This window comes from Odocoileus virginianus, chromosome 2, assembly GCF_023699985.2.
Source record: "Odocoileus virginianus isolate 20LAN1187 ecotype Illinois chromosome 2, Ovbor_1.2, whole genome shotgun sequence".
NCBI classification, from domain to species: domain Eukaryota; kingdom Metazoa; phylum Chordata; class Mammalia; order Artiodactyla; family Cervidae; genus Odocoileus; species Odocoileus virginianus.
The window spans coordinates 25533282-25547881 of NC_069675.1; the positions used below are offsets into that span (position 1 = coordinate 25533282).

The 14600-nt window shown below is 39.1% G+C and overlaps 2 protein-coding genes across 8 annotated transcripts in view; one reads left to right on the forward strand and one right to left on the reverse strand.

The window, feature by feature from the left end:
- Window positions 1-8696, reverse strand: part of PREPL (prolyl endopeptidase like) — a 37155-nt gene extending 28459 nt beyond the window's left edge. Inside the window, exons 1-2 of one of the 4 annotated variants that reach the window (XM_070477559.1) lie at window positions 8277-8454; window positions 6421-6959 (exon numbers count right to left, since the gene is read on the reverse strand). In XM_070477559.1, the coding sequence (XP_070333660.1) occupies window positions 6421-6639 (219 nt within the window). In that variant the 5' untranslated portion in view covers window positions 6640-6959; window positions 8277-8454. Of the gene's footprint in view, window positions 1-6420; window positions 6960-8276; window positions 8455-8566 lie in introns of those variants that run through there. The other 3 variants (XM_070477556.1, XM_070477568.1, XM_070477563.1) reach the window with 3 other exon arrangements.
- Window positions 8697-8766: 70 nt separating this feature from the next.
- The window catches only part of CAMKMT (calmodulin-lysine N-methyltransferase), a 405234-nt gene continuing 399400 nt past the window's right edge, over window positions 8767-14600 (forward strand). For 2 of the 4 annotated variants that reach the window (XM_070477626.1, XM_070477642.1), the window contains exon 1: window positions 8767-9040. In XM_070477626.1, coding sequence (XP_070333727.1) covers window positions 8903-9040 — 138 coding nt within the window. In that variant the 5' untranslated portion in view covers window positions 8767-8902. Of the gene's footprint in view, window positions 9041-12251; window positions 12535-14600 lie in introns of those variants that run through there. The other 2 variants (XM_070477618.1, XM_070477637.1) reach the window with 2 other exon arrangements.

Here is a 14600-nt window from a genome sequence, read left to right on the forward strand (position 1 = left end):
ATTCGCAAAACTGATTCAAATGACAGAAGAGCTGTATAAGCTAATAACTATCAAAAAAATTGATAATTAAGTGTCCCTTTATAAAAGAGACACAAAACCCAGGTAAGTTCAAGGGTAGCTTTCTCAAATCCTCAAGAAACAGATCATCTCATATATTAACTATTTATGGGGAGAAAAGGCCAACTATATAAAACCATGCCATTAATTTCATCAGGCTAATATAACCCTGACACTAAAACAAGACAGTGACAATATCAGACAATTAAAAATCAATCTTACTATAAAATATGGATTGAAAAAACTAAAATAAAAGATCAATGTATTTTAAAAAAACACAAAACAAAAACAATAGTGATAATAAAATCCTATGTGACCAATGAAGATTTATCTTCAGAGTGAAAGGATGGTTCAACACTAGAAAAATCTATCAATGTAATCACAAAGAAAGGAAATATATCTTAGGCCCATTTCAAGTAATGCAGAAAAAAATAGAAAATAATCAATACAGTTAAAAATCATAAAATTCTTAAACTTCCTTAAGAAACATCCCTGTGTTGTTTTAGGCAGAACCATACCAAGCATCAGTTCATGGGGTCACAAACACTTTCACTTTCATACTAAGCATCTGTAAAAACTTTTGCAAGACTTGTCTATGTTCCCTGCTTCTAATTCCTCTGTTTGAACCCAGTAAGATTTTTGCCCTTCTCATTCCAGTGACTACTCTTGTCAAGGTCACTGATGGCCTTGAAGTACATCAAGAAGTACAAATGTTAATTCTAGGTGATCACAGTACTTGAGAGCTATCAGCATTGTGACTCAGTTGATCACTTCCATCTCCTAAAAACACTTCACTTCACATTGCTTGCCTTCTATTTCACTGGCCCGCCTCAGTCTCTTCAGCTAGTTCCTACTCAACTCCTTGGCTCTTAACATCAAAATGCACTGGACCACTTCTTTTATCTATAGTCTGCACTAGTTCCCTTGGTGATCTCATACAGTCTTATGATACTAAATAGTAAATGCTGTTTATTTTCTAGGAATCCTAAATTTATATTTCTAGCTTGATCCTTTTCCCTGAACAAGTTTGTTATACCCAACTGACTACAATACTCATTATTTTCTACTTGGACTTCTAACAAGTATTAAAAAAAAACTGCCCATATCCAATGTCCCCATTTTCCCTCTCCCCACAAAAATCTTCTGTTCTTTAGGCAATTGTTCCTATCTTCATAAATGACAACTGTCTTTCCAGCTGCTCATGCTTAAAAGTTTTAGTTTTCTTTGTCTTTCTCTCTAGCAACCACTGACTGATGTGCAAATCTTGTCAATTCTACTTTCAAGATATATCTTGAATCTGAGCATGTCTCACACTTTTCTATTCCAGTGATACCAGTATCATTTCTCTTTGGATTACTGCAAGAGCCAAAATGCTGTTTCTGCCTCTGTTTTCCACAGTCTATTTTCAATGAAGAAAGTAGAGTGAACCTAAAGTCAGACCATATTACTCCTTCACTCAAAGTCCAACCCAAAGTTCTCCCATCCTGTTAAAGAGGAAAACTGAAAATCCTTATGATGGTCTAGAGTCCTAAAGAATTCTGCCCCAAAACAAATCTTGCTGACCTCATCTGCTACTACACTCCTCCCATTTCCACTCTGAGCCACACTGGGCTCTTACATATTTTTTGATTATGTCAAGCTTGCTTCCACCTCACTTTCTTAGAACTTACTGACCTATGCCCAAACACCCACTTGAAGCTATTGCTCAAATGTAGTCTTTTTTCTCAGTTAGGCCTGCCCTGACCACTCAACCAAAGTAAGAATTCTTCCTAGCCCCAAATGGTTTATTTAATCTTTCCTTGCCCTATTTTATTTTTCATTGTACCTACTGCCTCTGATATACTACTTATTTTATTCATATATTTCTTTATTCTTCCTCTCGCCCTAGAGAAATGAGATAAGCACTAGATCTTGCAAGGTCTTGAAGAACATGATTAGGAAAATGGGAGTTTATGTGTTAAGAGCTTCTGGAGACTTCCCTGGTGGTCCAGTGGTTCAGATTCCACACTCTCAATGCAGAAGGCCTGGGTTCATTTCTGGGCAGGGAACTAAGATCCCTCATGCTGCACGGTGTTGCCAAAAAATATATAAAAATACAAAGACACTAATTTCTGAAAAAAAAACTTCTGGAAGGGTTTTTAAGCTGTGGAGTGACATGATTTAATTTATATTTTAAGATCACTCTTCCAATTGTATGAAAATGGGTTAGATGAGAAGAAGGCAAGCAAAGAACCTGGTTAGGTGGCTTCAACCAGTGACCCAGGTGAAAGATGACTGAGTGATAATGGTAGAGATAGAGAAATATGGACAGATTCACCATGTATTTTGGAGGTTAATGTAATGTGTTTCTGAAAGCATGCCAGACATGATGGTATATATGATTTGAGATATATGAATATTTTATTAGAAAGAATATAACAAGCACATCAGACTGATGACTATTATTCCTTGGGATGAGACAAGTTGGTTAAGTGAAAATAATCAGGTAAATAATAGCCCAGGCGGTACTATGATATGGTAAAAATCATGAAGCTAGGTATACACTGTTAATGGATGTGATGGCAGGTTAATGTTTTTCCACATTCTGGCTTGAACAACTGCATACAGAGCAATGAGACGAAGAAGAGGGGAGTCAGGGCTGGGAGAGTTGAAGTTCAACTGTGGATAGTTTGAGACGTCAGTAAGATGTCCAACGAGAGATTAATCCTGTGCAGCTCAGAGGCGGATCTGGGATGAAGATAATAACTGCTATGATACTAAGTCCAAGGGAATGGATAAAAATTACTTAGGAAGAAATTATAGAGAGAAAAAAAGCGCAAGAACAAAAGTCTGAGAAACTCCAAAGTTGAGAAGTCATATGGAAGAAAAGTCAGAAAAGGAGATTGAGGAGGGTTGGTTTGTAAGGCAGGAAAAGGAAAACCAGGAAAACGTGGACTCACAAGGCCAAAGAGTGTTTCAAGGAGGGAATGGTCAAGGATGTCAAATCTGCTGAGAGCTTCTCTAAGAGGAGGAAAGGGAAGTGCCTATTGGGCTGAAAGATGTTACATCTTTGGCAACAATGATGGGCTTTTAATGGGGGATAGGAGTCATACTCCAGCAGGTTAAAGAATAAATGGAATGTGGAGAAAAAAACCAAATAAAGAATTGGCACCTATAATGTAGTCCCACTCCATGAACTATTATCAAAAAAGAAAAAACTATTGTGAGACTACAATTTTTTTCTTTCTGACTTTCCCAGGTTTTGAACCTTCAGAACCAGTGATTCCCACAAATCACAGATCACTAATGCCAGTGAAGGAAACATCTGTCAACCTATCTTAGTGACTCCTGTAAGAACTGCTAATCTATATTGTAGAAAGAGTCAGTGGACAAATGTTTAACCATTTCCCCCCTTGTTTGGTTTTCTTTTTGTATCTCAAATGATCAAAGATTTCAGGAATTATTTCTGCAGGCACAGCAGAACAGGATGATGTGAAAGATAAAGAAATGGGGTATCTGGTTTGATGCTAGCCTTCAAATATTACTAGTTGGTGCATGAGTGTAATGGAATAAGTTCATCTTGCCATCTGGCTAGTGCTAAATGGAAAGTCACAGTACCTGCCAGAAAGAGCTTCAGAAATGAATAATTCAGTGAGGTTTAGGTCAGGAACATTTGATCACAGGTGTGTCTAGTTCCTAAATGCAGATCCGCCATCACTGGCAGACTGGGAATTTAAAAATTGCTTGAGGAACTTAAGACAAAAAACAGATTCCCAGGCCTCAGTCAGTAGATCCTGACCCAGCAGATGTGGGGTGAGGTCCAGGAATCTGTATTTCTGAAACGTTTCCCAGTATTTCTGATACAAAGCCAAACTGCAGGAGTTGGTACTATAGAGTTCCCAAACATACAGATGATAGTTGTTGGTGAGTTAACAAGGTAGAGATATAAAATAATGAAATTTTAGCATTTGGAGGACTTTCAGCACCAACTTGAAACTCCCCCCTTTATTTCCAGTCAGAGAGACCAGAGTCCTGACGTAACAGTCAAGGCTACAGCTCTTCTTTCTGGCATTTTTATTACACAGACTTCCCTCCCTTACTCTTTAGTTAACTTATCTAAACAAGTCTTTAAGTAAATATATTTTAATTTGCCTAAAAGGCACGGATTACTTTTTCTACTTTGCTGTTCCCCTCTGTCGTTGTTGCTTAGCTGCTAAGCTGTGTCTGACTCTTGTGACCCCACAGACTGAAGCCCTCCAGGCTCCTCCGTCCATGGGATTCCCCAGGCAAGAGTACTGGAGTGGGTTGCCATTTCCTTCTCCAGGTTGTTCCCATAAGAGTAGACAAAGTTGAAACTGAGTGAACGCTTACTCAGCTGTGCATTTTTGACTACAGATCTCTTCACAGCTTCCCCCGGTCCCAGTGATCATAAAGGACAGGGGCTACAGCTTTTAGATCATGTAATTTCTCACAGAAGGAATGGTTGATGTGCGACATGTGAAAGCCAGACCATTACCAGGTGAAGGAATTATTAAGCCACTGAAGCAGGTTAAAGCTGCCAGACAACAGGGTTCTATGAGAGAGAATGGAAAAGTTGCTTCAGGGACAAGTAGAGGGAAAAAATAGTCCAACTCCTGCATAGGGTGTGAGCTAATCTCACAGCTGACACTCTGAGGGTAATTCCTGCCTACTATTTATAAACAGAGACTAAGGATAAAAGTACAAGATAACCAAATGTTTCAGACACAATTCAAAATATAAGATCTAAATGTCTAAAATGTGTCCAATACGGAAAGTTTTAAAGTTTACCTTTCTCAAGTAGGACATGTGTGCAAATACACACACAAAGGGTAAAAATGAAATAAAAGACACTGAAAAATTTGAGTAAAAAAAGAAAGTGCTAAACTAAACTAAGATGCTATAAAAAGAAAAGTTTGGATGACTGAAATGTAAAGAGTAGAAGTCTAGGACTAAGACTAAAAAGTTGAAAGCAAACAGCAACAAAAATCCCCTAAAATGCCCCATGATAAATAAGTATGAGCTAATAAAAAGTCAAAAATGAAACAAAAAAACAGAAGAATTGAGTAAAATAAGATTAAAAAAGCATTTTTATAAACAGAAGAAGCTGCTCAAGTGTCTATCAACACATGAATGGATAAATAAAATGTATATAAAACAAGTATTATTCAGCCACTAAAAGGAATAAATTTCCCATATATGCTACAATATGGGTGAACTTTGAAAACAACGTAAGTGAAATAAACTAAACACAAAAGGATAAATATTATATAATTCCAATTATATGAATTATCTAAAAGGGGCAGATTCATAGAGACATAAAGTAGATTAAAGGTTTCCATGGTTCAGGAAAGGCAGGAGTGGGGAATTCTAGGTATATTTTTTTCAGGTGACAACAGGATTTTGGAAACAGTGATAACAGCTGTTCAACATTGTGATGTAATTAATGTCATGGAATTATACACTTAAAATGGTTAAAATAGAAACTTGTTACATATACTCTACTACAATAAAAAAGTCAAAAGAGACTAAAAATATTAGTATGAAACTAGAAATTAAAACACTAAAATAACAAAATATGCTAAAATATTGCACAAATATCACTCCTAAATGCAATTTAAGGAACCTCAGGACATAGCAAGTATGTGGTAGGGGAGGTTATGTCAAAGGGGCAACAGTACCAGCAGCTTAACTCAAATAACTAGGATGAGCACATAACTTGACAACCTAAGACACTTCTGGGAGGAGTGGGAAGCTGCCAATAACTATAAATGGACAATAGGTGTAGACTGAGACTGTCGGAGGCAATGGAGGATATGTGATCATTCTACATACAAGGGCAATAGATCCTCAAGGTTGAGGTCATACCCATGGCTTGGGGTCTGGCCAGAGTACAATGGTCCGAAAGCATCTTCTACAGGAATACAGTGGTCAAGAATGCAAATCCTTTTTTCAATTTTTAACAGAGAAGTAGCACAATTAAGTGGTTTTCACTGAAGTTTACTAATTTGGGATTCATAAAACAATCAGCATATTATTAGATTTTATTAAGAGTTATTATAACAGTCCAGGAATTTTAGAAGGCAAATTATATTTTGAGCTGCACTGGTAGGCACAGGAAGGAATTCCTAAGGTGAATCATTTTTTATAAATGTACATTTTTACATATTACATTAGAGCTCTATAAATATATATGTATATATTCTTTTATACTTACATATGACTACAGACAACTGAGTCTGACCATTTAAAAAATCACACCAGATTTACTGAAAAAATTAGTAACTGATCTCCTACCCATTCTTTATTTTTAAGCTAAAATTAATCTTAAAGGCCTACACAGAGGTTAATTCAAACAGTCCATACCTTACATGAGAAGTTCCGACTTGGGATGTTTCTTGCTAACTCTGAGATCCTGGGTTTATTCTGCAGACACTTGGTTAGCTGATATTTTTTCAATTTTATTCTATTGTAATAATGATCAGCGAAGTTACAGTGATTCAAGTGCTGTTTCTGCATGCATTTCCCAAGGTGAGGAATACTATACTTCAAAGCTTGGAGAAACAATTGGCTCTTCTGCTGCATGGTATCAAAGTCCCTGGCTTACGCTCCCTTAGGGGCTGCCAGCACATGAATGATTTTCACAGGAATGACTGTACAGCAGTGGGTTCTCACAGCATCTAAGATCTGCAGTTCTTAACTTTCCCCTTTGGGGCTGTGTACCCCTCAGGTTACAAATAACTGCAGACAGCTGATAACTCAGGTTAAAAGTATTGAAAACTTGTACAAGTTAGTTTCATTCAAGTCATACTTCTTGGCAGATGTGACTTAAATGTCTCTTTAGTAAGGTCAATCTTATCAGGCTCAAACTATGCAGCACTGATTCTGGTACACACATGGGCAAACTAAAAAAACAAAAACAAAAACGAAAAACAAAATAAAAATCTGCAATAAATACAAAGACTTACTGGGGGCATCTCAGGAACTCTGAGGGCTTTTAAAGGCGAACCGGCTTTGATTTTACATAATTCAGATCTTATCTTTTATGTGTATTGGGTTGGTCAAAAAGTTCCTTCCAGTTTTTCACAAGATGTCATGGAGAAACCTAAATGAATTTTTTGGCCAACCCAATATATGCAGGATGAACTGGAAAAGACTAATTACAGAATAAAGGTAAAGAAGGGATTAGTATTTACTGAGTGTTGCTACATGCCAGATGCTGTTATATTCTTGATCTAATTTAAACTTCATAGAAACCTGATAGAGTAGCTATTATATGTTGATCTTACAGGTGAGCAAACTGTGGCTTAGGGAGGTTTAAGCAACTACCCCAGGTCACCTCGACAGAAAGTGATAGAGGAATGTCTATCTGCAAATAAAAACAACTGGACTTTGATGTTAAAAAGGGAATTAGCTCTTTAGTTGCAAAAAACACTTCAGTATGCACACAAGAAATGTGATGCCATGCGTCTTCTGTTGGAAAGCCCGTTCTGTTTAACCTATCTAGCAAGGTAAGTAAGGCTAGTGAGTAGTTAAGTCAGAGAAACCTGGGTTTAGGTCTTCACTCCTGCACTTCCACCTGTGCTTCGTTTAGTCATGTGCAAAACAGAGACAATAACCCCACTAACTACTGAGTAGTTCTAAGAATGAAACAGTAATTTATGTTTAACTCTTAACAAAGTGCCTGGAATGTATAACCACTCAGTAACCGTTGGCTGCTATTTTTGGGATAGGAAATATCTAGATATGTTGCACACTGTTGAATGTCATCATGAAAGTCTTCCACAAAATGTTTCTGGGTAGCAAAGGGAAAATACTGCGTCAGCTTTACCACAGCTCGGATCCGCTACGAAGCAGCAAAATAAAGGAGAGTTGAAATAGGGAATGAGCAGCCGATACCAGCAAAAACAAAGAAGTTAAATAAAGCATGAGAAAATAAAAGGCTCCAAATTACTACATCCTTGCCGGCAGCCTCCATCCACCCATCTTCCACCCGCAGGGAGAAGACAGCAGGTTAACGATGGGGGTAGGGCAGACACAAGGGTGTTCCTGGGAGAACCTATTCGTTTTCCCTGTGCATCCGAGGCGGGAGAGTGGTACCATGTGTCACGCAGTTAAGTGACATCAGTCAAAAAGCTAGGACTAAAGGACTGAGGGATGGCTGGATGGGGAGGGAAGAGGTGAAGGGACGAGACCCCCGGCCTACGCCCCCCAATACGTACGCAAATTGAAAGTCAGCCTGGCTCTAGATACCGAAACGAGTAAAGGCACGCCCAGAGGACCCGAAGCTCTCAGGAAGGAGTGCAGCTGTCACCTCGATCGCGTCCTGCCGAAGTCTGCGTTCTGCAGCTAGCAGAACCACAGCCTACCCAGTGTCGCCGAGAGCTAGTTTGCAAGCACGTGTTCTACGTAACCCCCAACTAGCACGAGCTCTAAGCAGATTCCACCATCTTTATTGTGGTCAGGAATGGATTTTTCTCCTTCTGAGATCATTATTGCTCAAAATACAAACCTTTTGGATCTTTGCTAGTCTTCAGAACTCGAGATGAAACAGAAGAGAGGAGAACAAAAAAGGGCAGGGTCGCGCTAGATTTGCCACAGTTCTCGCACCCGCTGGTCTGCCCTCACCCAAGATGGCCACCAGCAAAATGGTGCAGTGGCGACAGTCGCGCTGCCCTGGTTGCTAAGGGGACGCGACTACCGGAAATGCGGCATTCGGGGAGGGCTCGGGAGCTAGGGCAGTGGGAGGGAGGCCTGGCGTCACAGGTCCTGACTGGGAAGAAGTAGGCAGGTCCTTGCAGGGGAGCGCTGTGGCGGCAGGATCTCGGGTATAAGAGGCTCTAGCGGGATGGAATCTCAAGTGTCTGACGCCGCCGCCGGACAAGCAGAGCAGACGGCAGGCGAGGGCCAGACAGACAGCGGCGCCGCTCCGGGACCCGCAGCCTCGGCGCCCTTGGGTGCCGCCCGGTGGAAGCTCCTGCGGCAGGTAAGGGAGAGCCCTCTTAATTCACTATTGCCTCTGGCCACTCCCCTCGCAAGCGACTGGTAGCTCTTCTACCCTTGGAAGCTCGGGGAGTTCTCTCACAATTTTACCCGGAGCCGCCTGAGGAGCGCCCCCTTGATTCCCCTACGGGTCCCACCAAAAAGGGAGGCATCAGGTGGCATCGGTAGGGAGGGGGTAGCCAAAGCTGAGTCCTGAGAAACTTCCGATAGGAGTAGAAGATTCCTTCCTAGACATTAGTCTGCATCTGGGGGACTTTTCTTCTTGCCCGCCAGTAGGGTTGGTGGAACCGCCGCTCCGCAGCCCACACTGCTCTTTTCTGCTTCTGTTTTACTTTCTTCCCCTGGTTTCTTCTCCTTGCTTCTTAACTCCTAGCCTGTTTCTAGCCCCAAATCTGGCCACTCTCTTGGTGATCAGCGTGGTTGACTGTGTAGGGACTGTGACGTTGCACGTGTTTGGGTCCCTTCCGTGGAGCTGAGATCCAAGGGAGTTGTAAAAGCTGCCCCCGCCCACCCCTTCTCTTTCACGCGATAGTTACTTGTTTATCTTGTAGTTTGAAGTGATCAGTGAAATCCTTGGCGTCTCTGTGTGTTGTTTACTGGCGGTTATCTTTTAGCACTTCGAAGATGCCGCTGTTGCTGGTAACTTCAGTGGTGTGCCAGTTTGAAAATTTTCTTATTTGACATCACTGACACTCCTTGCCAAAGTGCTTGAAGTGAAACCTGTTGTTGATACCTCAATGTTATGCTTCTGCCTGGGGTTTCCTGCTGAAACCTTTATTCAGTAGGACACTTTGCATTTCTGATTTGTGTTTTGAGAAGAGTTTCTCAGCTACTGCCACTTTATTTGAGATTGTGTGTTTAGTACTTTGGAGGTTACTTTGTTTGTGGTTGTCTGGAGTCATCTTTTCGTACTGCGGCCTTCCAATGCTGTCATGAACACTCAAAGACCTTTTCTTTGCTGACACGTTGACAGCCCTTGGCAGAGCATTCAGGATCTGGTTTTGCTATTAATGTTACAGATGGTATTATAGGACAAGAAAATGCATGACCTTATAGATCATTATTGTAGGAACTTTCTGTAGTGAAGTAAACAAAGCTGAATTATCAAAATAGTAAATTAAGGCTTTAAAATGATCAGTCAAACCTTATTATGATGACAAGTGACTCTTAGTAAAAACTCTAGTTGACCATCATTTATATTCATTCTGAATTGCTGTCTACTTTAGCATAAGGGTGAGTTTCAGCCACGGCTGCCATTTGAACTCCTCTCACACTTTGAAATTTGTGCTCTCTGCTTAGAGTCTTTCTATCTTCTTCTCTACTTAATAAATGACTGTTCATCCTTCAGACCTCTGTGTCTATCTCTTCTTATGGGATGCCTCTGCTGACTCCTCTGGGCTGAGTTAGACCCATAGGTGACTCTATGCGTAACCCCTTTTCACATTATTTTATGACCATTTGATTAGAATCCATCTTTCTCATGAGAATAGGAATTCTCCCTGGGGAAAGATGTTATTTTATTAACCTCCATCTTCTGCACAGGGCCTGGGTGGTTAATTTTTGTAGGTACTGTTATGTGTTGTGGAAAGCCTGAGAATAAGGACTGTCTTTAAGTGGCCCACAGGACCTTATCCTCAGTGTATTGTATCAGTGAGCTATCGCTGAGTAACAAATAACCACACCATCGGATATTAATACATACACATACTGTTGCATGCAACGCCATTACATACATCACATACTGTTGCATACAACAGTGAGCATTTATTCTGTTTGTGGGCCACCTGGGAGTTGACTGACAGGCTGAGATCAGCTGAGTGGCTCTAGGCTGCATGCTTGGTCCACACGCCTCTAATCCTGAGATCAGTTGGCTAACATGTTTTCATGGTAATGACAGAGGTATAAGAGAGAAAATGCGACCACTGAAATATATTAATATTTTAAATACTTACTGATATCCTGTTAGTCAAAATAAGAATCTTAGTCAAGGGGACAGAGAAAATATGTTTTTTTTTCCCTTGGAGAGGGCAGGGGAGAAAGTGAATCTTTTTCTGTAATAACTGAATCTATCCATGTGTTTTAAACATTTGCAGGCTCTTAGTATGTTTCAAGTGAACAGACCATTTGTATCTTGTGAGCATCCAGAACTAGAAAACCTAGAAATCTGAACAATGCTAGAGATATGAATTCTTTTTCTCTTTCTTATGGGACATCTTCATGACATCTGCTTATGTCTCCTTTTTTCTCCTCACAATTCTGTGTTTCTTCTAGGGCTCCAGTGCTATCTCATGGCCCTCTACCTTAACTATCCAATATTTTCTGTCTTTTATAATTAATATTTTTGGAGAGGAAATCTGGTTGACCTAGTTTGTCATTTGATACCAGGTCACATGATAAATTGCTGACTGTTGAATCTAGTGCCCACTTGAATCAGATGAGGTCTGGAAGTCTATGGATCAATATTAATAGAGGCTGTGGATATTGTTCATTTTTCTTCTTTGTTGAGTTTGACTACCTGATGGCAAAAATAGCTACTTCATCATCCACCCAGCTAGTGATCCAGAAGAAATAACCCTTTTCCCTAACACCCAAATCATTTCCTCCAAACAACTCTAATAGGCCAAGTTTGAACCAATTGCTGTTTCTAGGAGAATTGTGCACTTTGACCTGGGTCATCAGCCCACACTGTGGCAGGAAAATAACAACCCTGCCATTATTGCATAGAGTGAGGGAGGGGCATTTTCCAAGAGGAAGGGATGTAGAGCAGATGAAAAAGTAGCAGTGACCCTTACATGCTTACGCACATCTCATAACCACCTACAGAATGAATAATAGGACCTAGACATCTGAATACTTGGCTGAAGAATCCGATTAATGGAATATTTTATAGTACAATTAAATTAAAGCAGGTAATATACATTTGAGACTGTCAATGCAGAAAGAGGATGATTTCTAGAATAGAATGTAATACAATTTGATTTTAGTCCCAGATCTACCTATGATGATGAGCAACCTATTTGTACCTCATTTGTAAATGAGGGAGTGGGACTAGATTTCTTTAAGATCTCTTCTGTTTCTGATTATTTTAAAATGAAATTATTTTCCAGGGTTAGAAATAGTCTATTTTCTAATCCTATTATGATTTCCTAACAAAGAATTTGATTTATTTTTAACGTTTAAAATATTTGTTTATTTTTAACATTTAAAAACAGCTTATGGGGACTTTCCTGGTGGTCCAGTGGCTAAGACTCCTTGCTCACAACGCAGGGGACCTGGGTTTGATCCCTGTTCAGGAAACTAGGTCCCACATGCCACAACTGAGAGTTGCATGCCACAACTAAAAGGATTGCTCATGCTGAAATTGAAGATCCCACAAGCCACAGTGAAGATAGAAGATCCCAAGTGCTGCAACTAAGACCTGTTGCATCCAAATAAAGAAACAAATATTTTTTAAGAATAAAAATAGCTATGTACTGGGTAAGTATGCAAAAATGGGCATCCAAGTGAGATCATCACAGTACATTTGTCAGAAAACTGATTTTTATGGTATCAAAGAGAGCAATCTAAAACAAAATATAAACAGTATTTATAGTATGAGCCATTTAAAACTTATTCATAGCTATATGTATATGCATAGATAGATGTTTAGCTTTGCTTTTCCTGAATGGTAGAATTTTGAGTGGCTTTTTATTCTTCTATACTTAAACTTCTTTTCCAGTGAACCTGATTATTTTCAAACAATTTTTCATCTATTCCCAGATGTGTAGTTTTAATTATAACATCTTTGAAATTGGGATATGTCTTTTAGTTGATGGCATCCCAGTCAATAGGCAGCCTATTCTATGTAACATCAGAAGGAAGAAAAAAAAATTGTATCTTATAATCAATGATGTATTGGATTTTATGAAATATAGTCAGGGAAAGAGAGAATTGGTTTTTTTTGGGAAAAAATGGAAGACCGTTGACTACCAGAAAAACATTTCCATGTGAGTGACCAAAATCCTTCCCAGAACAAGATGCTAAACAATAGGAGTACCTATTACCTCATTGACTAATTGAGAAAGTTGGTTAAAAAGGTCAGTCATGAAAATGATATACACTAAAATGAAGCTACAATCTGAGTGTCAAATTGTCCAAATTCTCTAAGTGTATACAGCTGACTTCCCACAATGAAACTGGTAGTAAACTTTTAAGCAACTTAACTTCTCAAGCAAACTTACCTTTATCTTTCCAAAACATTCAACCTAACTTTTATGGAAGAGATATAAAAATAAAATGGAATAATGTTTACCACTCCTCATAATTATTATTTCATTAGTTTTTGTAATGTTTAATACATGACGATAGTAAGAACAGCTGGTGTAAAGAGCTTGTGAAAAAGGCCAATTAACTTGGCATGAACTCACTGGGGAGGGCAGGAGTAGCACCTTGGCACTATGGAGTTCACATGGCCCAGTCTGAGTATTTATTTAATAGAGGGGACGAAGAGGGTCCGCTAATTGAGAGTCAGTTACAAGAGATGCTGCTGCGTTTTGTGCCCTGTTTATGCCTCCCAATTCCTTGATAGAAAATGGCAAACAGACACCAAGAAACCATGTCTTAGAAATGCTTGTGCCTATAGATCTTGCACTGAGAATTGTGGTTTAGATCCCCATGTAAGTGAGGAGTTGAATGGTGGACTCTTCATTGGTTTTTATTGGCATCACTAGGGATCACTTTCTACAGCAGCAGCTGAGCAGGGTCATTCATGCTCTTTCATTCCCCCCCTTTTTTTTCCTGACATTTTATACATCATTGTATTTATAAGGATTTTTTACATTGTTGAAGTTAAACTTACATTTCAATTGATTATAGACCTTTATACTGCTGTGTAGTCACAGATGACATAGATTTTTGTGTGCTCTGTGGAACATACTTTAACCTTAAGCATCTAAATTGTAATGCTCACCCCTGACCCCCGCAGTTCAAACCTTATTGACATATACATCGGTGACTGGAGGTGATTTTCTTTTTTTATGTTTCTGAGTTATTAAGATTAATAATTGGTTTTTATTGGATTCCTTAAAAATATTTAGGAATATGCTTTAGGTTAAAAATGGTGAACGGGAATGTTTTCTTGAGTTAGAAGTATGTAGCTTGTCAATCTGAAAACAAAATATTCCACCAATAATTATTTTGAAAGAAATGGACTTGAAAAAGTTTATTTTTGGCTTAGTAAGCTGTCTCTAGAGGGCGGGCTTAGTTCCTGCGTGGCATGTGGAATCTTCCCAGAACAGAGATCAAACCTATGTCCCCAACATTGACAGGATTTCTAACCACTGGAACACAGGGGAAGTCCCTGAAAGAAATGAACTTTTCACTGCGCAGCAAAGAAAATAAAATGTTTAGAAGACTCCAGGTGTGAAAGCATGTGTCTTTTTACATTCTCTGAGCTGTAAAATTTATTAGACTATTAATCAATAGTCTTCCTAAGAGTAAATATAACAATTTTCCAGAGATTAAATACTTTAACCCCCACTCCTAAAAAAATGCTGAATATTTTT